The following is a 26,540-nucleotide window of genomic DNA, read 5'->3' on the forward strand; positions in this document are numbered from 1 at the left end:
GTTTCGCCTTCCCTGGTATCAAGTTGATCATATAGGTTTGAATACGCTTCTGCTTTGGCTTTTGCTACTGCTACTTTCGCTTCCTTTTTCGCCACCATATAGTTTTGAAGATCTGTGTCGGATCTGGTTTCTTGCCATTTTTTATATAATTTTCTCTTCTCTTTTATTTTTCCTTGTACTTCGTTTGACCACCACCAAGTCTCTTTATCCTCAAACTTTTTTCCTGACGTTTTCCCAAGTATTTCAATAGCAGTCTCTCTAATACTACTGGCCATTTTTCTCCAAATTGTATTAGGGCTTCCTTTCATGTTCCAACATATTTTTTCTACTATTCTTCTCCTGAGTAGACCTTCTTTCTCATCTTTCAGCAGCCACCATTTGATTTTTTGTGGTCCTCTCCGATATTTTTGTTTAGTTTCGCTTTTTACTTCGATGTCCAGAACAAGCAGCTTATGTTGTTGGCTTACTGTCTCACTCACTATTACCTTGCAGTCCTTGCATTCACGTATGTCTTCTTTCCGTATCATGAAGTAGTCTATTTGGGATTGATGTTGTCCACTTTTGTAGGTAATAAGTTGAGTTTCTCTCTTTTTAAAGAATGTGTTAACAATCGCCATATCCAATGCTGTTGCTAATTCAAGCATGTCATCTCCAGCTTCATTTCTAGTTCCAAAGCCTAATCCCCCATGTATTGTTTCATATCCTGTCTTGGTTTGGCCCACATGTGCATTGAAATCACCTCCTATTATAACTTTCTCCTCTGCTGGAATATCACTCAGTACGTCTCCTAATTGATCATAGAAAGCTCTTCTTTCATTCTCACCCAGACCTGTTTGGGGAGCATACACACAAACAACATTCAATACCTCTTTATCAATTACAAATTTCACTGACATCATTCTATCACTCGTTCTTACAACTTCTACTACGTTATCTTTCATTTCACTATCAGCAATTATACCAACTCCATTTCTAGTGTTACTACTCCCTACATACCACAATTTGTATCCTTCACCTAGTTCTTTCGCCCTTTGTCCTTTCCACCTAGTTTCTTGAATACAAGCAATTTGAACTCTTCTTCGTTTGAGCGCATCCACTAACTCCAGACTCTTACCTGTAAGACTACCAAGATTCCAAGACCCTATCCTGATTTTTCTAACCTGCAATGGTGTTCCCCCTGAGATAGTCCTCACCCGGAGATCCGAACGGAGGCTCATTTTACTTCCGGAACATTTTACCTCAGGAGATGCCATCATTTCAGTATAAGTTTTTACTGCGTTTGGAGAAGGTCTTTTCATTATTATGGCCTGAAAAGATTTTTGGATATTTGATGCCTGAATGCCTTTTCTATCAGCACCATACCCTGCCCTGCACGTTTAGCCAATACACCACCAATGCAACCAAAGTGCAGTATTACCCCACACCCGCCTGCATTTTTCTGTATAGGCCAGGATCCCTACTGTAAGGACTGCCCTATAAGCCAATGTATTGTTGCCCGTATCCCGCCGCTAGGAGGCACGTACTTTGGTTATTTCGGGATACAGACTTTTGTATACAATAAACTTAAAATAAACAAAAGGAATTCGTAATTTATAAACAAAAAATGCTCGATGTGAATGAGGTTTTATTATTATTTTTAATTAATTACACATGATGTTTGAAATAATAAAGTTTAGTTAGAAGTAACAAAATAAAGTTTGTAGTGCAACAGTTACAATCTTAAATTTGTTTATCTTATAATGAATATAACAGCTTTATTATATCCACATTCAAAACAACCCCCTATTTATTCCAAGTCTATAGGTGTTGATTAAATAAAATTAAATTCAATTAAAATTAAATAAAAAAGTAAATGAAGTAAATTAAAATTAAATGAAATTGAATAAACGTAAATAAAAATAACTAAAACTGAATAAAATTAAATACAAATAAATAAAATCATATTAACTTAAATACAATTAAATAAAGTTAAAAAAAATTAAATAAAAATAATAAATAAATTAAAAAATAATAATAAAATTAAATAAAAGAAAATATAGTCTAATAAGAATAAATAAAATTTAATAAAATAAAATAAACGAAAATAAATAAAATACTTATATTAAATAAAATTAAATAAAATTAAACAAAATGAATTCAAATTAAATAAAATTTTATAATTTGCTGCCTATTCTTTTCGTGTACTCAGAATTTTTCTCCTGCTTACGGTTCCGTTTAGAGATATTTTTTGAAAATTTCGCAAGATTAAAAAATTCATATTTTGCCCAATTTGAGTCCCAAAGTTAAACTGTTCCATTTCCCTTCTATGAAATTTGTCGCTCGTTCTTCTTCTGTCCTCAGAATATTGCTACGGCTTGAGATATTGTATTTCGGACACCGATTGTGCTAGAGAAGAAATTTGAGTACGGTTTTGAGTCTACCTACTTAATTTCATTTTTTACACGTCATTATTGTGAGAGTTACGGCGTCATGGGCAACCCCCTTATGACGTACGGGTATGAAACTCCATATTATCCTATTCATAGTCCGCTAGAATATACATGTAAAATTTCATAAAAATCTGTTTAGTCGTTCTCGAGTTATAAATGGTGTAACTAACATAACCTCGACTTTCTTTTATATATATAGATTTTAATAATTACATAAATATCTGTTCAGAACTCCAAAATTTTTTTTGGAGTGTTGAACTCCAAATTGAATTTTTTTTGGGGTGTTGAAGTATTTAGAGTATTTTTGGAAAAATCAAGTAAAACCGTAAAGCTATTAAGTATAGAGTTCAGAACTCCAAAATTTTTTAGAGTATTGAGTCCAAGATTTTTCCAAAAGTACTGAAAAGAAATATAAGGCATGTAGTATTTTTGAAAAGGTAATTTAATGACCTTCAAAATGAGGTATCACTCAACCCCCCTTTCCATTAAAGATTTTGGGGGTTGTGTCCGCCCCAGTTATAGGGTTGATGTAATTTAGCTGAAAACTGGTCTAAAAAATGTCCCCCTCACAAATAAATTTGACGTGTTTTTGCATATTTTTAGATTTTCTCTAGGGACCAAATTATAGGGGGTGGCAACTTTTTAAATTGACACACTGTATGCATTCTGAAGAAAAACTAACGAGTTTTGAAATCGTTTGGTAAGGGTGCTTGTTGCGCTCTCTAAACGAACTAAATATAAGACGGCTTTGGCTTCGTATTGCAATGAGATTAAAATGGTTATTCATTTTGGCATTGGAAAATGGTTGGCATTTTCATTGGTATTTCTCAAATTGGTATCTGTACTATAATACGAAGATGTGTGCCAAATATCTCGACAAAATATTCAGAATTAAAGCTACAATCTTGGAACGCGTTTTCCGCGCGCTGATGTTGCCTCTTAATAGACCAGGGCGCATCTGTAAAAATATTAGTACATTTGGACGTTGAGAGGTGACTCAAATTTTTTTGCAGAAATTGCTTGAAAATGAATCAAATAATAATATTTGAGTTATCCTCCCTCTCAAAAAGGTCCGGAACATTGTTTAAATAATCAAAATGTCAAAAAATTAAGGAAAAATTCGATTTTTTTCTTGGTTTTTTTATTATAACTTTAAAAGAATTCATTTCCGAGAAAAGTTGTACTAACATAAAAGTTGCGTAATTAAATTTCCTATAATATAGAATTGATTAAAAATTTAAAAAATAGTCACCCTTGTTGCAAAATAGCAATAATTGTGAAGAAAACATACAAAAATAAGTATTCGCATTTTACGTTTTTCAACAATTTATGCTACACTTAGGACCTTCATATTTCACCCTAAAAAACTTTATGATACAGTAAAACAATACTGTAAATTTCATTAAGATCGGTTTAATAGATTTTGCAAAATAAATTTTGCAATCTAGCTTTCGTAAAAAAAATTCATTTTTTCAAAATGTTACAGGACTGAAAATAAAGCAGATGCAAGTTGAAAATTTTTTTGTTTATAAAAGTGTACTGTACCTTTCATTTGCAATTTTGCAAAATTAAAATCGATTAACACCAGGGCGTCAGGAATATTTTTAAATAAACATTAATTATTGGTGCTACGCGCAGCACAGCGGATAGTTTGCTCTGATTAGGAATTCCAATGACCTTTGATAATGATTGATACATTTTAATTTTTATTACATTTCGATATAAATAAATAAATTTGTTTATTGCAAAATAAAAGCACATACTCTATCCTTTGAAATAACAGTTTTATTAGTAAAAACTTTCTTTGTTCATATATTTTAACTTAAATAATAAAAGTTTATTATTTTTAAACATATGCAATTGTTTAAACAATATTTCACAAACAATAATAAAATTAGTTTGATTTTTGTGGAATTAAAATATTAAAATACAACAAAATATAGAGTAAGAAAATAATATATTAGATAAAGATTGGAAGAAATTTTGGTGGAAATCAACTTGTGTGAATCGAACACCGCTGTCCTGCGCGTAGCACCAAAAATTATTGTTTATTTCAAAAATTTTCTGACGCCGTGGTAATTAATCGATTTTAATTTTGAAAATTGCAAATGAAAGGTACAGTACACTTCTATAAGCAAAAAAAAATTCAACTTGCTATCTGCTTTATTTTCAGTCCTGTAACATTTTGAAAAAATGAATTTTTTTTGCGAAAGCTGGATTGCAAAATTTATTTTGCAAAATCTATTAAACCGATCTTAATGAAATTTACAGTATTGTTTTACTGTATCATAAAGTTTTTCTGGGTGAAATATGAAGGTCCTAAGTGTAGCATAAATGGTTGAAAAACGTAAAATGCGAATACTTGTTTTTGTATGGTATTTTTCGCAATTATTGCTATTTTGCAACTAGGGTGACTATTTTTTAAATTTTTAACCAATTCTATATTGTAGGAAATTTAATTACGCAACTTTTATGTCAGTACAACTTTTCTCGGAAATGAATACTTTTAAAGTTATAATCAAAAAACGGAGAAAAAAATCGTATTTTTCCTTCAATTTTTGACATTTTGATTATTTAAACAATGTTCCGGACCTTTTTGAGAGGGAGGATAACTCAAATATTATTATTTGATTTATTTTCAAGCAATTTCTTCAAAAAAATTTGAGTCACCTCTCAACGTCCATCTCAAAACAGATGCGCCCTGGACTATAATGTAATATTAATACTTCTGACATTATGTCATCAAAATTTTTATTCTTATTAAAAAACTATCTAATGTTTCGTTTTTATAGAATTTTTACAGAAAAATATCTTTCAGAAATTACTTGCCGGATTGGCAGGCATTTATTTCATCACTTCTGTTGCAAACTGTATTTGGGCAAAAATGTGATATTTATTAAAACGTCTGCTAAACTGAGATGATAATGATATCCCCTTTTTGACGTTTCTCATAAAGCAAAAGGTTTGTTTTGCGAAATACCGTATTGCCAAAACGGTATGGTTGCACCAACATTTACACGATGTATAAATATTAACAAATTGTAGACTACTAAACGAAGTAAATTTTGTAATCTCGTGCTGTATGTTTTCGGTTTGGCAACATATTTACTGTATTAGCACATGGTATTAACTAATATTAATTACTTATTATAAAGTAATTTTCAGTAGGACAGTGGCGCCGATATCGGCTTTGTTTTTTTAGACGTGGAATTTTTTGAGTGACGTCAAGTAATATGATTAAAACATTGAAGATTGATTTTTGTGTGTGTGTGTGTGTTTATGTTTTATTGGCACTGGTTTAAGCAACCAACTGGCCAGTCAATGTGTTTTGAAGATTGATTTTTATAAAAATTAATAATAAAACACCGAATTATTGCGATATAATATAAATAAATATCTAATTGGCACTTAACACAAAATGTTTCATAGTTGAATTGAGGTTCTTTTAAAGATTTTTTCGAAAGATTCATAGTAGCGGAAAACTCACCTTCAACTTTCAACCAATTAAAAATAAATCAAAACGGGAACTGATGTATGTTTTCAAAGACTGATAGTGTGTAAATAAATTTATTAAAATCAGCTAAGTACTTTCAGCATTTTTAATGCCATCATCAGAGCTATCGTCTTATAGTTGTAACTACCTCAAGTGAAGAGAAAACTTTGAACAAACACATTCTACTATTAAAAATTAACCCAGGGATCTAACCACTGGTCAGGGTAAAAACCGGTACTGTGTTTTAAAAAATGGCTACCATATTTTAAAACACATTAAATGTGATATTTTATACATTTAAGGGTTTTTACCCTGGCTAGTGGTTAGATCCCTGGATTAATTTTTAATAGTAGAATGTGTTTGTTCAAAGTTTTCTCTTCATTTGAGGTAGTTACAACTATAAGACGATAGCTCTGATGATGGCATTAAAAATGCTGAAAGTACTTAGCTGATTTTAATAAATTTATGTACACACTATCAGTCTTTGAAAACATACACCAGTTCCGTTTTGATTTATATAGAAGTGTGTACAAGTCAAACAGTATGTTTCTATTCAATTAATAAAAAATATGAAAAAAAAAAAAATTTTAAGAAACGCTTTTCTTTAGTTACGAGTGACTAAAATTAAAAATATTATAAAAAAAAATCAACTAAAAAGCAAAAAATAAAAAAAATTGAAAAAATCTAACACATTCGTCAAAGAAAAGCGTGGCGCGTCTTCATAGAATAAATGGTTTTGGCCCCACGCTTTTCTTTAACGAATGTGTTAGATTTTTTCAATTTTTTTTATTTTTTGCTTTTTAGTTGATTTTTTTTTATAATAGTTTTAATTTTAGTCACTCGTAACTAAAAAAAAGTGTTTCTTAAAATTTTTTTTTCATATTTTTTTATTTTTTACTTTTTAGTCTTTACTTTTCAAACATTAAAATATATCGTCATGTTTATTAAAATATGTATAAAACATATGATGTACTAACATGAAAAGTAGTCGGAATCGGCAAACAATTTGAAACTTTATTGTTTATTTATGAAGCATAACGTAAGCAATTAACGTAAAAAATGAAATTATGTATAGTTCATATCATTAGCGACAATCCGTAAAAGTTTCAAGTTCTTACATAGTAAAAAACAAGAGAATTTAAGCATTTTCCATTAAAATCTTTTTTTTATTTAAACAATTAATAGACATAAAAAAAATTGTTTTTGTTGACTATTCGTGTATTGTTCCCGCGAATGCATATGTCTGCAAATTTTCATTCATTTGCATTGGGGAAAAGGCAGTCAAATTAACGTCTAAAGATTTGATGCAAACTATTGAACTAAATAAAAGCGTTTAAAAATACCCAAAGTATGTATTTGATTTCTCTCCTCGCTCCTCCAAATAGGCGTAGAGTAAATATTGATAATAAAGCCAACAAAACGCATCCCTGTCGATCTCTGATCTTTTTAGATATTAACCATTGTTTGTTGTTATTCTATAATTTTATTCTTCTTGATGTATAATGTTCAAGAGTTCAAGATATAATTTTTATGTGGCTACTTTTCTTCTGAAAAGTGATTTTTAGGGATACTTTTCTTTTGAAAAACCAGGCGGTTTTTCCTTCAAAAGGCGGCTGGAGTAAGACTCTTACGACCTGGTGATCTTTTTGGTTGGTCATCTACAACAATCGCGGAAATTGCCAAATGTCATCCTCAAAGGCAAACTGTGAGAAGAACGGCAAGGATGTAGACTTTTGTCAAGGTAACACTAAGAAACCTTGAAAAGTCAGCATCAAAGAAGTACTTGGGAATGACCAGGAAAAACCTACGCATGAAAGTTAGTTTTTTAACTGGTCATTATCAACTAAACAAACACATGCACACACTGGGGCTAGTAGACACATAAGGTAGATATCCCCTGGTGACTTGCCTACCTTTCTGGAAATGGTAGGATGGACAATTACCTAAGGACAACAGCTCCATGGGAGGATGCACAATGGGTCAATTGTGCCATAAGTTCTGTGGGGCTTGACTCGCCCACCTTGCTCTATAGATACAGATAGATACAGAGAAGTATCATTGCTTTCTTTAAAAACTTAGAACTTCCATGTATCTGTTAAGAAGCCATGTTTTTTGCTTCTTTGATTTTTTAATATCTTTTGACATTTGTCCCAGTATTTTGTTTCGTTTCTATTCGTATATTCTCTTCTTTCTTTCATCATTTTTATATTTTAGTTATTTCAGTTATTCATGATTTTATACAATACATATCGTCGTTTTTTGTTCTGCTCGTTAATAGATCGATTGCCGTTGAGATATTATTAGACATTAGACTGTTTTTATAATCTCCCATGCAGCCTATAATTCAATTCTTACTTTCTTTTTTGTTTCTTTCTTAGTACTTGCTCTCTTTAGTTTCTTTGTTCTTGATTAATTGAGGTAAATGTTTTTTATAAAATTATGTACGTATAAATGAATATAAAGTCATATAAATGAATATAAAGTTCCTCTATCACAAAAAATTAATTTTATTCAATAAAAAATGCTAACTTGGGAGAGATTTTTTTTATTAATTGATTTCAGCTACTTCAAGAAAGTATACCAAACTCCGGATGAGTGTGTACTGTGTATCATTAAAAGTAGGTGCTGCTAACCAAGACTGCCAACATAATCTTTCTTAGAATTCTAGTGATGTGTCATCATCAACAAAGACCTACAATCTGAGCAGCGGCAATAATCACACGCCGAGAATAAATATTTATCAAGACCAAACCAAGACCCGTTAGGTCGTCTGTAGTAGTAGTAGAGTAGTAACAAAATACGCACACGTTCGGCTAGTATGGTAATGTCCCTAATAAACAAAAACTTGCACAACCTCTGCAATTGTTCGTTTCGCATGGACGGAATAATATTTCTAGCAAGTTTTGTCGTGTTTTAACCCGATTTGTCCATCAAATGACAGCAAATTTACCGTACGAGTTTCGGCTGGAAGGTCAATTACCGCAAAGTCCCGATGGATTCGGTGAATTTATATGCAAAACTGGCGAATATTGGGAACTAGTCGAATTTGTATGCTATTCAGCACACGAAGTACACTGCACGCAACTCAATTTCAGTTGGATTTGGCAGCGTGAAAAAGTGTTGTTTTGTTTTGGAGTCAATTTGAATATTATGTTCTAGTCCAGGATGCATGCTCTCCCCCCGTTAAATAAATTATTCCGATTCGTTTTTTTTTGCACAAACTTACTGAAAAAGAGGTTCTTATAACAAATCCACAGGGTGCCAGGGGGAACCGTGGTCGGAAAATTGTTTAAATATTTTTTTAAATACGTTCAAAAAAATCAATTTTTTCACTTCGAACATTTTTTTTAGATTCATTGGATAATTCTGAGCAAAAAAGATCTCTTGTTAACAGCTTTGTAATAAAATGACAAACATTTCTTCAGGATCTTGTAGGGAGGGCTTTAAACTTTGATATGGTCACTTTCTGACTTTAATAATAATAATTTTTAGATGAGTTATTAAGCCTTGAAAATGGCTATTTTCGCGTTTTTCAAATTGTAAATCACGTATAACTCGACAACAATCAATTTTAGAGAAAAATCACAAAGAGACCTTTTTTACTTAGAATAAACCAAAGAATCTAAAAAAATTGTCCGAAAAAATTGATTTTTAGAAATTGTTTAAAATAAATTGTTTAAACAATTTCCCGACCAGGGTACCGCCTGGCACCTTGTGGATTTGTTATAAAGACCTCTTTTTGAGTAAGTTTGTGCAAAAAAACGAATCAGAATATTATACATAAGGGGGGCGAGCATACAGACTAGACTAATATGAAATGTACTGGAAAATAATTGAATTAGTATTTTTTGAAAAGAGCCTAATAAGTGGCCAAAACTAAACTTTCGGGAAATTGAAAAAAGCTTCATTAAAAGCGCATGTGATTGGCTCACATGCTCCCTTTTAAAACAAACCAAATATTTCAAAGTTTTTGCATAGAAAGTAGCTTTGAACAGTTGCCATTTTAAAACAAACTGATAGCTCCAATAAAAATGAGCCAAAAACTTCATTAAAATAAAAATGAAGAAAAATGTTGATGACGCCCTTTAAAAAAACCGATTTAATTTTAATTTCATTTTTTTATTATCATGTACAATATTTGTGATAAGTTTGTTGCATTATGGTTCAACAAAATGTAGGAGAAAATAAGTTAATAAGTTAGGGTTCCGTTTTTCAGAGGACGCAATCTGAGTTCTTTGAATGTGTAGGGGGTTAGTATAAGGTTAAATTCAAGTTTGTGTAGTCGCCACCCTTGTCCCCCGGCTGCCATCATGGAAAAAGGGCTGCAAAGGATTTTCCTGTTGTATCTCGTAAATTAGCAACCTTACAGAAAATTTTACTAGACATTATTTGGAGCAAATTCAGTTATGGACAATTTTATCCCTATTACTTTTTATCGTAAAATGGAAAATAAAAAAAAACCGAAAATAAAAAAAATTCTTTGGCGATATAACATTTTTTTTCTGACCATTTTACAATAAAAGGCGTCAGATCAACTTGATGGAGAGTTTTTCAACGAATAATTTTCACCACAAATTTGTTTAATTTCATTTATAATTTCTCTGGATGTTTGCGGGTTCTTGAATACTCGTAAGAATTCGATAAAAACAAACCATAAGGCTTAGTTTTCTATTAATATATTCTTTTATTCATATAATTTATCATTTTCTTGACATTCCTATATAATTTACGATCGACCCTTTCGCTTACAATAAAAAATGTAAAGTATGGAAAAAAATTTGTCACCAAGTGTTTTTTACCAAAAAGTGTTACGTTTATATGGGATTGAGCCACAATAAATTATTGGTGTTCTTGGTATTGCCAGAATTCTTGTAATGCATAACCTGTACGAATGAAGTATGTAGTATGTACCTATATTAAATAATTACAGGCAAAAAAAATAATCATACTGTATATTTTCAAACAAATTACTAGTTCAAATAACGTACTGCTTGTTTTGCGATCCTAATTAGGTAAATGAGCTTACTAAGCATTCATTGTAATCACAAAAAAGATTCGATAACACAGTTTTAGGTTCGAGCAAACATTCGTGTTTCACAATTTTTGCTCGCATAATTTTTATGGGATTTGCGTATATCATCAGACTGATTAAGGCAAATGCAAATAAAACATTTCACAAGAGAATTTAAGCAATGTCGAATAAAAGTCGAATTGGATGGTATATTGCTCTACATCTGACTTTTTTCTTCCGAATTCTTATATTTTCGTGGCCACTGTCGATCGTTGGGCATCATGCTGACTACCATTTTGCCATCATCGCTAATAGTGTGACCAACTACAAGTCAGTCCAATTCGGGACAAGGCTGAAAAAAAAAACCTAAAATCCGATCGGGTCATTTTTTTAAATATACAACTTTAATATCATTTTATTGATTATTTAACATTTTTATGTTGACAAACTTTTTTTTGATGGGATGGGTTTTAATGATAATTACACTTTTGTTAGTTTTTGATGTTTCGACTTCCAATCTGGAAATCGTTCTCGGAAAAATTAGAAAATTTAACTGATGTTGGATTTCCATGTAAATAGAACCTTAGGTTAATATCAAAATATAATTATCATTATTTGATATTCATGTTTTTGAATCGTCTTTCAAAAGACGATAATTAAAATACAGAAACTGGAAAAAGTCCAGGGTTTTTTGAGTTTTTGTAGAACTGTAATACCACGATATAAAATCATCAATTAGTATTACACTCTAGAAATTGTCGACTTTTTTTCGTCCCACCAATTCAATTTGATGTGAATTCTTAGAAGAATAATGTATTTAAAATTTCACAATAAAATTTTACCAAAACGTTGAAAATTTGGATGGCCCGGAAGCCTTGCCCGGGACGTCGCGTCGCCGGGACACGACTTCGCATTTCGGGCCATGTCCCGGATTTTTCGGGCTAGTTGGTCACACTAATCATCACTCTATTGACAGTAGCTCTAAAAAATAACGATGTAGTCGATTTTCCGCCTATATCCTGTTTACCTCTGATTTAAATAGCAGCAATCCATATTTAAATTATCAGTAGTAATTGCAAAAGAGATCTAAAATTCTATATTAATTTTAGAGATCGAGTGCAATTTGTTGCGATTATTTCATGAATAAAACTGTTCAAAACCAAAATTTTATTGTAATTTATTTATGTAAGTACAAATTAGTACAATTAAACACACAGTTGTTATAAATATGTATTTGACGGTTGAAAGTCATCACTTTTATAATTTTTAAAACATTTGTCATTAATGGCACTGAATGTATTTTTTCGTAGCAACGAAGGGCATCTGACGTAATATTCTTGACGACGGGTAATTATCAAAAAAGTTATCAGTTTCATTTAGATTTCTGTAGCTTTCTATTGGTCAGAATCTCCTATGAATGAAATAATCAGTAGTAATTGCACAAGAGCTCTGAAATTATTGAATTTTTTCCGAGTGACACTTTGACAGTTTTAATTTCACGAGCCGAAGGCGAGTGAAATTATAAGTGTCACGAGAGCAAAAATTCTATATTAATTTCAGAGGTCGAGTGCAATTTGTTGCGATTATTTCATGAATAAAACTGTTCAAAACCAAAATTTTATTGTAATTTATTTATGTAAGTACCATTAAACACACAGTTTTTATAAATATTTGACGATTGAAAGTCATCACTTTTATAATTTTTAAAACATTAATTGTCATTAATGTCACTGAATGTATTTTTTCGTAGCAACGAAGGACATCTGACGTAATATACTTAACGACGGGAGATTATCAAAAATTATCGATTTAATTCAGATTTCTGTAGCTTTCTATTGGTCAGAATCTCCTATGAATGAAATAATCCAGTTAATTTATGAATAGATAGGTAAAATTATTACACACTCAAGAATGTTGTTTTCTTCTGTCCATCTTACCCTTGCAGTATAAGTTTTGGTATGATATATGGATAACATCTCAAGTTTAACAAATATGAGACTTTCTTTCGTTTTCTGCATACTTGTGGTGATCGAAAACAATGAAGATAAGACACAGGGAAAAGAAACTGAATATAGAAAATAACGAAAAAAATCGTAGTTTAGTTTAAATCACAGAAATAATAAATAAAAACTTATATGATGTTCCACTTGACGAAATTAGAAAATAAAATAAATAAATGATTATTTTTAATTGCTTGTGTATTTCGCAATTCGCCCAAATCACATTCCTTGCCACATAAAAAATTGCTTACACCGAAATAAATAGATTAGAGGCATTATATATTACTCAAGTGCGACAAGATACGATGTGGCGTCTTTATCTCACATGATCCGTGACGATGTAACTTTTTATCTAATCGATGTTTGTGTACGTGTATTAAAATCAACTTTTGGACAGGTATTTTGTATTTTAATGTTTACAATGATTCTAGGAGTGTTTGTTTTGTTGAAATCACTGCATTGAATGCCGAAATTTATCAGGTTCTTTTGAAATCGATAATAACCATGAGTAAGCAACCCGTTTTTGGACAAACTTGATTTTTATAGAAATTTATAATATTAGACATGAGTAGCAACAATAAAGAACCATCTCATTATGGAATTTGGTTTCTCTATTCATGAATAGTATAATACAGCTAGTGGCGAACGAGAAAATAACATAAGAAATATTCATAAAGATAACATGAGGAATACAAAGACGACAATTTAGTAGGCCACAAAAAGGTCACCAATAATAATGTATGTTTCAAAGACAACTAACTACACACACAGTACCTAAAAACCCTGGAAAGAAAAATAATACTAAAAACAGTAGCATCAAAGATTCAAAATATTGGCTTCCTGGATAACGAGCAAGCAATTTCTTAACGTGAAAAGTAGTACATTAATACATTTATACATTATACATTATCAATGTTATATAAATGTGACGGAAACGGCATAACCAACCTACTTGAGCTTTACAGATCTATACTGCTTCCCTTCATCCTTCGTTTGCGAAGTGTCAATGCCTGGTTTCTTCTGTTGTCGAAATTACGAAGAAAGGTTCTAGGCAACTAGTGAAGAGCCAACAATTCATAAATCTGCTCGTTAGCAGGGTAGTTAGTCCGTGTGCCCAGGTACCCTAGCTAGTGTCAACCTATTACGACTATAAGTAAAGACAGTCAAAACAGTCGCAATTAAGCTTTGAGTCAATCTGTGCTCAGTACTGCTTGACTTTCAGAATAGGTCACAATTATTGTATTCTTTAATTCTTTACCTGCTGTTCTATTAGATTCAAGCGCAACTTCCGAATAATATACTGTGAATAAGATTCCGAAATTCAACTGGACTTCTGTCTTTAGTCTTTTTCCATAAATTTCATCTCCTACTCCTATATCTGTCACTTTTGGAGTCGTCTACATACTAAGAACCATGTTACCATTACTGGCGCTGTAGCCTTTTATTCGATGCATATTAAAGGCCAATCTCAAGTTTAATGGGTACAAACGATTACAAGGGTATTTTTAGGTACCACCACAGTTAAAATAAGAGATATGTAAATTTTGCTTTTAAATTTGTATACGTTATCAGACGACTGCATATTGCTAAAAAGCTTTATCGACTTTACATATTCCAAAACACTTAACTACAAAAACAACTACAAAAACGAACATTTTTTGTATTTATTTATAAAGCGTGTGATACACACGCAAACTTTAAGTACGCGGTTTTAAAGATCGCGGACTTACTCGGCTCGCCGTCTGTGATACACGGCAGACTTACTCATAACTCATTGCGATGTCGTCGAGAGAAGATGTTTTGTGCTATTTAGGAATTTTATCGTATTATATACTTCGTATCGTATCCTATATCGTATTATATATTTTTAATACTAATAAAAAAAGACGAAATCGAAAAGTGTGGGTAACAAATAGCGTTACCAGGTGTCCCGATTTGCGCGGGACGTCCCGATTTTCAGGGGTCTCGAAACGCGTACCGATTTGTACCTACTCGGGACACTAAATGTCCCGATTTTCACCCACGAAAACCAATTTCATGAGGACTTGCAGTGAATTTTATAACTATGTTATAAAAAACAAAGCACTCCTAAAAGCGACAAAATCGAATGAAAAATATAATTTTAATAAAAAATAAATAATTTACTTAATCTACGATTTTTTTTGTAATTCCGTCTGATTATTATTATTATGGAGGATTAAATAATACAGATTATAGAAACACCTTGCACTCCAGTAAATGAACGAGAAATACGGCGATACCGTGTAATTTTCAGGATCAACTCCGAATTGCATGAAAATTTGGACGGCTTGTGCCGTTGGTTGCTTTTACTCGGGAGGTGACAGTCACCCCTAGTTGGGGGTGAAAAACCGCGCGTTTAAAATAAGTCCGGAGATGGATAAATTGACTAATGCTAAGCAATTTTAGTTCTATAGGATTTTAACTCAGTTAATACTTTTTGAGTTATTTACGATTGAAAATGTTTATTTTTCGAAAAAAATATTCTTAGCAAAAATGGAGCATAATATAACAAAATGAAAAAAATTGTGAACTCGTCAAGCTTATAGACCCAGCAAAAGCAAAGTTGTAGCTCATGAAAAAACGTTCTTATTCGTCAAATTATAAAGTCAAATATTTAAACGTGAAATAACCAAGAAATGACCAACCACTTTTCGGGAAAAACCAATTAAAACTTTTTTAATAAAGCTTTATTTTTATGTTTTAAAACAGTTTCTAGCATCAAAAGTAAGCGAGTTATGCTCAAAATCAAGTTGGCTCCTTTTTTTTTGGTAAAAACATCGTGAAAATCTCACCCTACTTAGCACCCCAAATGAAATTAATCGTTACCGCTTTACAAACAATTTACTTTACTTATGTATTTTTTACATGATTGAAAGGGCTTGAACGAGTCAATAATCACGAGTGTATGGAAAATATGAACAGCCATATATTTTAACCAATTTTTGTCTTACAAAAAAACAAAATGAATCTATCATATTTATAAAAGCAAAACACCTACTTTTTACTCCTTGAGATTTTTAGTATCCCTAATACTTTTTGAGTTATTTTGAAAAAAGGGCATTTTCCAATATTTTAAGAAAAATTTTTTTACTATAAAACCAATTTTTTTCGAAACTTAGCATTCCCAACCGGTAAACCTTACAGATCTTATAAACAATACACATATAAAGTAAATGGTAAAGCGGTAACGATTATTTATGGTGCTAAATAGAGGGAGATTTTAAAGATTTTATTTTAACAAAAAAAGGAGCCAACTTTATTTTGAGTGTAACTCGCTTAGTTTTAATGCTAGAGACTTTTATATAAAACAAAATTAAAGATTTTTTACACTTTAACAAATTTAAATATGTTTTGCCCGAAAATTGTTTAATTTTTTGGTTATTTCAAGTTGAAAAATTCTATTTGGAATTTGACAAATAAGAACGTATTTTTGATGAGCTACAACTTTGCTTATACTGGTTTTATAGCCTTTCTGAACATACAATTTTTTTTTGCTTAAAAAAAGCTACATTTTTGTTAAGAATATTTTTTTCGATAAAATTACTCGAAAAGTATCGACTTTTCGAGTTTAAAAATTATATAGAACAAAAGTTTTTTAGAGTTAGTCATTTGATCCATTTTGGGACTTACTTTAAACGCGCGTTTTTGCCCCGAGAAGGGTTAACTGTAACTGTCACCTCCCAAGAAAAACCAACCAATGATACAATGAAACTTTGAAGTAGACAGTAAGTAGAACCTAAAACCAGATTTTCATGCAATTCGAAGTTGACTCTGAAAATTACACTCGAAAACAGTCATTTACTGGGCTATTGTTGTTTATTTGTCCCGATCTACAACCCTAAATCCCGATTTTTTTTTGCTTATGTACCGATTAAAAACAAATCGGACCTGGCAACACTAGTAACAAACAAAATATCATAGATAAGGGGGTAATATTTTCATCAGGAGGATAAAACAGCCTATAAATAATTAGGTTTAGATAAAAGGCATTATATTTAATTTCGATTCAGAGATCATTACCATCTTTCTATGGACCATTTCGAATGCTCTCTGATGAGAGCATCATTGCATATGCTGTCCTGACGAGAACAAAAGAGTTCGAAATGGTCCATAGAAAGATGGTAATGATCTCTGAATCGAAATTACATATAATGCCTTTTATCTACCCACGGTTTTACTCACGTATCGAGTACTAGGAAGCAGATTTGTTGATCTTTACCTCGGTGAATTGATATGTTGTGGAGTGCAACTATGTAGACTCCCCATGTCTATACATTCATCACCCTTTTCCTTGCAATTTTTAGAAGGATGGGAATAGGTATAAGAGAGAATCTTGTTTCCGAACTAAGAAATCCAAAGATTTTATTATTTTTAAACATTTATTTGTTTAAAGATGGTGTCTTTTGGGTTTCGACAGTTTGTAATTAGGTTTACTCAAAAACAAATAATCAAAAAAGCTTAAAATATGTAGTGTTTTACGGTTTTCTAAAAACTTATAAAATGTAACTTGTCTCCTTTCAACAATAAACGATTGAGTTATTTCTAGGCAATTTGCTTAATTAGTGAAAATATAAGTGTAACTTGAAACGCAATAACATGGTGGCTCGAGGCTTGCGGCTCGTGGCAGTGATACACGTACGGGCCACGAGTAAGATTTCAAACTTGTTGGATCGACGGCGGACTTAAAGTACGCGTACTTGTTGTGATACACGCGCGAAAAAGGTCGTCGAGCCATAAGTTTGCGTACTTAATCGCGTGTGTATCACACGCTTAAGTCTTAATACTTCGATTATTAACATCTATACATTAGAAGTTTTTTACTTCGTTCTAAAGTTTCTTAATTAAATTATTATTGTGGCACCATTAGTTCACCCATGTTTATCGAAATGCGACGTCTTTTTCTTTTTCATTATTCTTCAAAAATTCTGAGTAAGAGCTCGTTCACATCAGAGGCGCTTAAAGCGCGTTTTGACAACGCGCGATTACAACTACATACATTTTACTTGAGACAGTTCACATGCTAATGCTCGATTTAGTACCCTTTCAGACTAAGACACTGGTGTCCGCCACCGGTGTTCAATTGCAGCAAAGCACGAGCCACTAAAATCAGTCAGACTCTCAAAAGTGGCTCGTCTGTAGTCGTTCATTTAAAGCAATGCTTTGCTGCACGGTGGCGGACACCGGTGTCAGACACCAGTGTCTTAGTCTGAAAGGGTACTTAATGACTAGAAACGCGCGTTAGCATGTGAACGGTCTCAAGTAAAATGTACGTAGTTGTAATCGCGCGTTATCAAAACGCGCGTTAAGCGTCTGTCATGTGAACGGGCTCTAACAAAAAAGACAGTTACGATGAACTCACACAAAACGTACACAAAACTTTGGTGGTGAAAAGGATCACAACATCCATAATTTTTTTATGGAGTCCACATACACTGCGGTGCAAAAAAATCGATCCACTAAAAATTTTGTCATTTTTGATGTTTCGAATTTCCCAAACCTGTTGTCCGATTTAAGTGATTTTTTATCACGTTATAGCCTTATTCATTGACAATATCGCTGTAATAATATTGTTGCTAGACAGTCAAACTGTCATTGTATTCCGGGTGTACGAATGAAACTGTTTTTTTCTCAAAGTTCGCATCACCCTGTGGATTATTCTAGCATTTATAAAATACTGAAATTAAAACCCAACTATAGCCTCAGTTTTCTTAACATTTTGTTTTTCGATTCATCATTACAGGGTGTTTCTAAATAAGTGCGACAAACTTTAAGGGGTAATTTTACATGAGAAAATAATGACAATTTGCTTTATAATCATATGTTCGCAAACGCTTCTTTTCCGAGATACGGGATGTTAATTTTGAGATAAGCATTGCTTTAAAACCAGTTGAGATATGCAAATCAAATTTGGTGGGTTTTAAGACGTAGTTATTGCACATTTTTTGACATACAATTAAGGATTTAATATTCACCATTGGCGAGCAAACGGGTATTATGACCGATAATATTACCCGTACGCACGCCAATGGTGAATATACAATTTTTAATTGTATGTTAAAAAATGTGCAATAACTACGTCTTAAAACCCACCAAATTTCATTTGCATATCTTAACTGGTTTTAAAGCAATAAATAAATCGTCAGTTTGTAAAAAAAATTGAACATCCCGTATCTCGGAAACGAAGCGTTTGCGGACATATGATTATAAAGCAAACTGTCATTATTTTTTAATGTAGAATTGCCCCCTAAAGTTTGTCGCACTTATTTAGAAAACACTCTGTACTGATGACGAACATGGCCAGTTGTTAAAGTACCTAACTTTTTTATTATCCAACATAAGCGAATGAATCGAAAGACAAAATGTTAAGAAAACATGAGGCTATAGTTGGGTTTTAATTTCAGTATTTTATAAATGCTAGAATAATCCACAGGGTGATGCGAACTTTGAGAAAAAACACAGTTTGATTCGTACACCCGGAATACAATGACAGTTTGACTGTCTAGCAGTCAAACTGCGATATTATTATAGCGATATTGTCAATGAATAAGGCTATAACGTGGTAAAAAATCACTTAAATCGGACAACAGGTTTAGGAAATTCGAAACATCGAAAAGACATTGGTGGATCGATTTTTTTGCATCGCAGTGTATTTCATTATTTCTTTAAGGTGATGTGATCAGTTATCATAAAAAGGCTATGTGTCCATTTTCATTACAAAATTACAAATATTGGAAAATGCGTAGTAGATTCTCGTTTCATAACTTCAGTGGAATGTGTGTCAACTTTTTTTGTGTGTACATTTGTACTAAGATAAGTTAGGTATGCCAATCGATTTTTGTCTACAAAAAATATGGTTTAATTTATGACTTGCCTTTTTATTGCATTAGTTTTGTTACACTGAATCCGAATCGATACAGCGTTTTAGTGGGGTGATAATTTTGTCACATCCGTTAATATTTTGAATAATAAAAAAATTTAACGACGCTATGCTTTCCTGTGTAAATGGGGAAAGTATAGCGATTTCCCGACTGTGGAAAATGGCTGAACCGAGTCGGAGTTCCGGATTGCACATCCTGAATAGATATGGTACACATTTATGTGAATGAGCGAATATGTGGATAGGGGACGCTTTACTGTTTAATGAATTAATTAAAGATTCATGATTATATAAAGATCTTTGAACAGAGGTCAATGGTTTATTTAAAATATTCGTCTCATACTTCATAAAAACTCAAAAATAACAGCAACAGTTAAGCACAAATTGTCGTGGTCAGTTCAAATTCAAAGAAACCTTAATAACCAAGTGTCCATGATAACATATTTTCCATGATTTTTTTGTTTTCCAAAGTGTAGTATACACATTTGCAAGAATTTTTAATTTTTGAAACGTTTATACTTTTTGATTAGACTAGTTTAATTTTTAGTAGTCGTTCATTTTGATAGCATGTCAATGGCGCCTATTAATTGCTTTAACTGTAAATATAAACTCATGCTACAATAAAATATTAGATTTTATGCATTTATTATCTAATGAATACACAATAAAGACCAGGCCAGTTTTTTTAGCATCTTTATTATACATTTATCACATCAACATGTGACACCATTAAAACTAACTGTTTCCATGTATTTTTTACGAAAGTAGTAGTAGATATATGCAAAGACTCAAAACCCCATTAGCGAAACCAGCCAGTTCCTTGTGCAAAACCAGTTCGAAGACACTCATAAATTATATAGTCATCTCGAATCATTATCATCTTGTCTACTTTTAAGTCGAGATACTGCAATAAGAAAACAGTTCGCAAGTGGCAAATAGCCAAAAATATTCAGGTATGCTCATGGTTACAACAGCAGATACCATCTTTGGTTTGTCTGGTCAAGTCAGGTCAGTTACACCACTTGCAAATCATGTTTTATTCCGCTGGGCCCCCAATTCAGATAGAACTCAGCTACAAAAGAATAATTAAGTTATTGCAAAAAAAATTTCAAAACTATATTTTGTAACGATTAAGTGATGTAAATATAACACCTGTACAGTGAATACGTTACTCAAATCGATATTGCGTTCTTTTTATGAGAAAATGATAAGTTTTTTAAGCCTTATCTTGACAGATCTAAGAAATATAATTCGATTTATTAAAAAATATATATTTCATAACTGAATAATTTGCTTTTAACTTGTTAATAATTGGGAAGATATTTATACACTGATAATTATGCGTATTTTGATAAAAATATTGTATTTTTATGGTCTGTTACGTTTGTTAATAGAAAAACTAATGTAACTAACTGCAACAGAAGGCCATTGTGAAACTTTTTTAAATAAAGATCTCATTCTTTTACGTTTGTTAAGAAATATATCGCACACCTAGTTCAATAGTGCCACAAGTGCAAAACACAATATTCTCGAGAAATGAGCAAAACGTTCTGTAGCAAACGCGTTATGCCCTGTAAATAATTTATTTTGAGAATGACTGGCTTCAAAATTAAAATTTAGGTAGCAAATTATACAGTTATTCGCTGGATCTTATTACAATTTATTAAAATTGTAAATAAAGTCATTTATAAAACGATACCTAGGAGATACAGCGGCAATATAATGAAAAAATCAATTGATTTTTACAGTTGTGGCCGTATTGAACGTATTGAATAATTACATCGGTTGTATTGTGGCAATGTATATTATCGCCACATCTCCCAGTTATGGCCATATTGCATTTTCAAAACCTCCAAAAACCCTACAGTGAAATACCGAAGTAACTTACTTTATACTTATCCAAAACAATATTTTAGTTCAGGCTGTATTGCATAAGATGGGGCATTATATAGGCAATATTTTACAGCCTTAACACAAAATTCGAATTTTTTGCAGTTGTGGCACAATTGAACTAGGTGTGCGATATCTAGAAATAACAATAGAAAAGATAGATAGAAGAACAAGTAGACACATTATATTATGACAGTCGACAGGTCATATAACAACTTAAAATTATTGACATTTAATATTGTACTTGCAACATTTAATCTACCCTAGATGCAGGGTAATGTGGGGTACCGTTGAAAACTTTCTGATCAAATATTTCTTTTGTTACAGGACGGAATTGAAGCTGGAATCCTTAGAAGATGCCGTGGTATTAGAAGAACCAGATAGCGATTGGTTGCATGACAAAAGAGGGTGTCCTGCTTATGTTAGTCCTGAGATATTAAAAGCCGGAGCCCACTATTCGGGGAAAGCTGCGGATATGTGGAGTCTCGGAGTTATCCTGTATACGATGTTAGTTGGAAGGTAGGTGTGAACAATATTTTTTATGATTTTGTCTTTAAATTAGATATGAACTCGCTGATTCAAAGGAGGTACTCAGGAATTATACAAATATTCTTCATAAATTTCTTTTACTATTAATTTTATGCTTTCCGACTTTTTGGATATTTCATTTTTGAGTCGCCTTATATACTGCCATTTTTCTGTTGTTCATGTGCAAACTACTTCTAATTTAATCACGATATTAGTGTTATTAAACTTTCTGAATCGCAGAAATGTGATCGATATTTTCAAACCAATTATTGTTCAATAAGATTCTGAAACTATTTTCTTCTAGCATGTCTAAGTTAAATATTTTGTTTAAATGAGATTAGCCACAATTGATTGTAATGACAAAAATTCGACAAAATTAACGCAAAAATTTGACATTTTGATTTCCATTCCGGAAATCGTTTAAAAAAAAGATATTTACGAATTCTCTTAAAAAAGGTGTAGATATAACCGCCAAAGTTGTTGAAGAGGTTTTTTTTTCAGAATTGAAGGTTGGTCGCGGTGTTGCTGAAAAGATCTGAGCTTGGATTTTTTGCCATATGGAACACAAAATTCTGACTATTCTGTGTGTTTCTGCATTATTATATATTCTTGTTGTTGAATTCTTCTTGGAAGAACAAACACCTAACACAAGACACAAAAGCAAGAATCTATAAAGCAGCAATTAGACCTATATTGACATACACGACGGAGACAAGACCCGACACATCTAAAACGAGACGACTACTAGAAACAACAGAGATGAAAATACTTCGACGAATATCAGGGAAAAGTCTGTTGGATAGGGAGAGAAGCGAAAACATAAGAAGATCATGCAATGTAGAAGACATAAATGGATGCGTGACAAAACGGAAACAGGAGTGGAACGAACACATTAGTAGAATGGCAGAGGATAGGATGGAACGAATAGCACGAGATAAGTCACCAAATGGACGAATAAGTATTGGCAGGCCAAGAAAAAGATGGTGCGCGATAACTTACACAATTTAGGAGGCTAATATTGAAGAAGAAACAGGCTTTAAAGCCTACGTACGATTGTACATACTCTGTATTCATTGTCCCAGGCATGTTCCCTGTTCTTGATGTATGTTTCATGCTCGTTTATACTGACAGTCAGTGGTCTTGTATTTTATAGACGCAGTTCATTGACCCGTCTTGTGCTCTGTTGGATTTGGTTTTACAGGATAGATCTCATTGTATTAGTTGTTTTAAATGTTGTTGTGATGTTGTACTTGTCTCCCATGGTATTGTTTGTTGTCATCCTGTAGTCCCTTATTGTGAGTGTTTCTGGATTGCTTGTGGGGTTTTGTTATTTTTTTTTCGTCCATATTGTCATTTCTTGTTTATAAATGACAATGTGTAGTAATTTTTTGTTAAAACCTTTGTTAGCAGGCTTTTTTAATCCTGCAATGTCTTTGCATTGGAGCAGGTGTTTGATTATTTGATAATTCCTTTTTTGTTATTTACGTTGTGATTTGAGTGGTAATTTAAATATCTGTTGGTACAGGTTGGTTTGCAACCAAAAGTTTACAAAAAGCAACCTATTGTTCTTCTGTGTTTGATTCAGATTAAAATGTGGTAAGTGTTATTAAACTACAGTAAAACTAAATATATTTTTTTTACTTTGTTTATGACTAACTGCTCACCACTAACGAGCGTTGTTTCTGTACTTTATTTCACATCTTTAACAATGCCAAAAACATAATTCTCGTAGTTAATGATAATTTATTAGTCTGCGTAATATTTTATAGACTTTTTACCATTCTAACAGACCTATCGACATCTTCTGCTTTTGTTACATGGTTTTCCTTGTTTCATCAACTTTCAGTCAGGATCTATTTTATTTCGCTTCTTCTAGAATACCTTTATAATTTATTTTATTAATTTTTGTTTTCTTGGCTAATTTTCTTAGTATGTAGTTAAATAGAAAAATTAGAATAATATCAAATAATTAAGTTTGCGAAACTTTGTTGTTCAATTTTTCAATACTGCTGCTTTTTGTTAGCTGCATTATTAACAACAGTTTTAAAATTTGTATTTTTATCAAATTAATACAATGTAAAGATAACATACATCTGCCATCTTCCAATGATGGTGGTAGTATGTTTAGTATTTTCAAACATTGCCCGTTTACAGCAACAAATTATATAACATTAGCAGGTTCGCCCGGCAAGCAAAAAAAGAAGATCGCAAACGCATTTCAGGTCCACCTGCCACGGCTGGTTTTCTCCTTCTTTGTTTCTTTTTGATACCCCTACGGCCCATCAGCAGCTACTGTCAGTACAGAGATGTGGGGCAGGTGAAACTCTTTCTGCTCGTATATATTATATGATCAAAGTATGAGAGGGGTGTCACTGGACGGGGTAACAGGTGAAATATGTACGTACAGTGATGCTCAACATTTCGTATTATAAGAGTAAAAAAGTCTTATAATTTTTTGTCAATTTCTTTATTTTTTTATAAAAGCTTGTGATTTTAGGTTATATTTCTCATAAATTTAAATTGCCGAATCACATTTTTATACTAAATAATAGTCTAAAGTAACACATTACGTAATTTTTTACCATAATTATTATCATTAAACATTCTTAAAATATTCCCCAAAATAAATTTTAGGTCGAGTTCTTAAACATCTTTCATTTTAAATTTATAGACCTGGATCCCGCGTACCAAAAACAGTTGATTAATAGCAAGCTGAAAATTTGTTAATAGTTTAGCGGTGTCTAGTCGGACAAACTTTGATGTACGGGAACACTGAAACAGGGGAAGTTTTAATTGTGGAACAGGTTAATAATTTGGAACGTCAGACTACAAAAACGTCCCATGTATTTTGTCGGAGAGAACTTCCAATTGATTTGTTACCCTTTTATTAAACTCTCATGCAAAAATCAGAGTGCTATTTATCACCTGTCATAATTTCTGTCATTGGACATGTTCTACGTGTCGGACTTATTAAAATGCCCAGTTGGTGATAAATACCAGTCTGATTTTTGCATGAGAGTTTAATGAATGGGTAACAAATCAATTGGAAGTTCTGTCCGACAAAATACATGGGACTTTTTCGTAGTGGGACGTTTCAAATTTTTAACCTGTTCCAGAATTAAAACGTCCGCTGTTCCAGTGTTCCCATACATCAAAGTTTGTCCGACGAGACACCGTTAAGCTATTAAGAAATTTTCAGCTTGCTATTAATCAACTTTTTTGGTACGTGGGATCCAGGCCTATTATGTTTTATGTGTTCATATCAGTTCAATTGAATAAGTAGCAGTTTGGCCAACAAAACACTCTCTATCCTAAAAGGGTTTTATTACCGGAATGGGACGTTTCATCGTTTCATATTATTTCCCTTTTATCCTTTTTCTTTTTTGTTTTGTTTTCTGACCTTATTTGGAACCCTTAGCCACCAAATTACTATCACTAGTTCAGGGGAGTAATGTGTAGTGTATGTGTTGAGTAAATGTCTTGTTACTTAGTAAATTTGTCCTTTTATCCTACTATCTTTAGCTATTTCATCAGCAACAGTTTTGTTTAAATTGCAAGTTGCAAAGCAGACTTAAAAGATGCATTTTGCATGTCATCTACAAATTATATATTATATTTATATAATATGGTTAATGAGTTCCTAATATCACTCTTTCGGCGTTTGATGACACAGATAACTGCGAAAAATAAAGATAACATTAAATAAGGTGAAATTCAGTTCCATTAGCACATAGTAAATCATAGTATCTTCTATAAACCATCATTGGAACAAAATTAAACCACTACTTTTATTTTAATAGCCCTTTTAAAAACAAATATGTTCACATTAGTTCCAACTATATCTACTTCATTTCCGGTTGAATAGATAAGGCCTATATAACCCTATTAAATGAATATATTAGAGGGAATAGTAATGAGACACGTATTTATCGCTTTCATGATATCGAAGCTTCCAGACAATAGTGTAAACTTATTGCTTTGCGTTTGTTTTAAATAAATTAAAAAATTTACAATTTAAATGAGTGTGATGAAAGGTTTTTATATTTTTTAAGATAGGTAATACGAAAAAGTACCTACGATAATTTATTGCTTTTAGACGTTTATATTTTTGGAATAATTTGATTTTATTTAATGTTTACTGCATAGAGGTATATATTAAAATAGAGTGAGCCTACACTCGGCTCTTCCTGACCACAAGATCTCTTCGACTGGTTTTCGGTATCTCTTTCTAGCACATTGTATCGAGAAACTAAGATGACATTAATAATTGTGAGTATAGGCACGGAAGGGG

General features: G+C 32.0%; 1 protein-coding gene across 1 annotated transcript in view; it reads left to right on the forward strand.

The window, feature by feature from the left end:
* LOC126890207 (tribbles homolog 2) overlaps positions 1-26,540 on the forward strand; it is a 169,100-nt gene that overhangs the window by 128,985 nt on the left and 13,575 nt on the right. Inside the window, exon 4 of the mRNA XM_050659060.1 lies at positions 22,049-22,240. Coding sequence (XP_050515017.1) covers positions 22,049-22,240 — 192 coding nt within the window. The remainder of the gene's footprint in view (positions 1-22,048; positions 22,241-26,540) is intronic.

Source organism: Diabrotica virgifera, chromosome 8, assembly GCF_917563875.1.
Source record: "Diabrotica virgifera virgifera chromosome 8, PGI_DIABVI_V3a".
NCBI classification, from domain to species: domain Eukaryota; kingdom Metazoa; phylum Arthropoda; class Insecta; order Coleoptera; family Chrysomelidae; genus Diabrotica; species Diabrotica virgifera.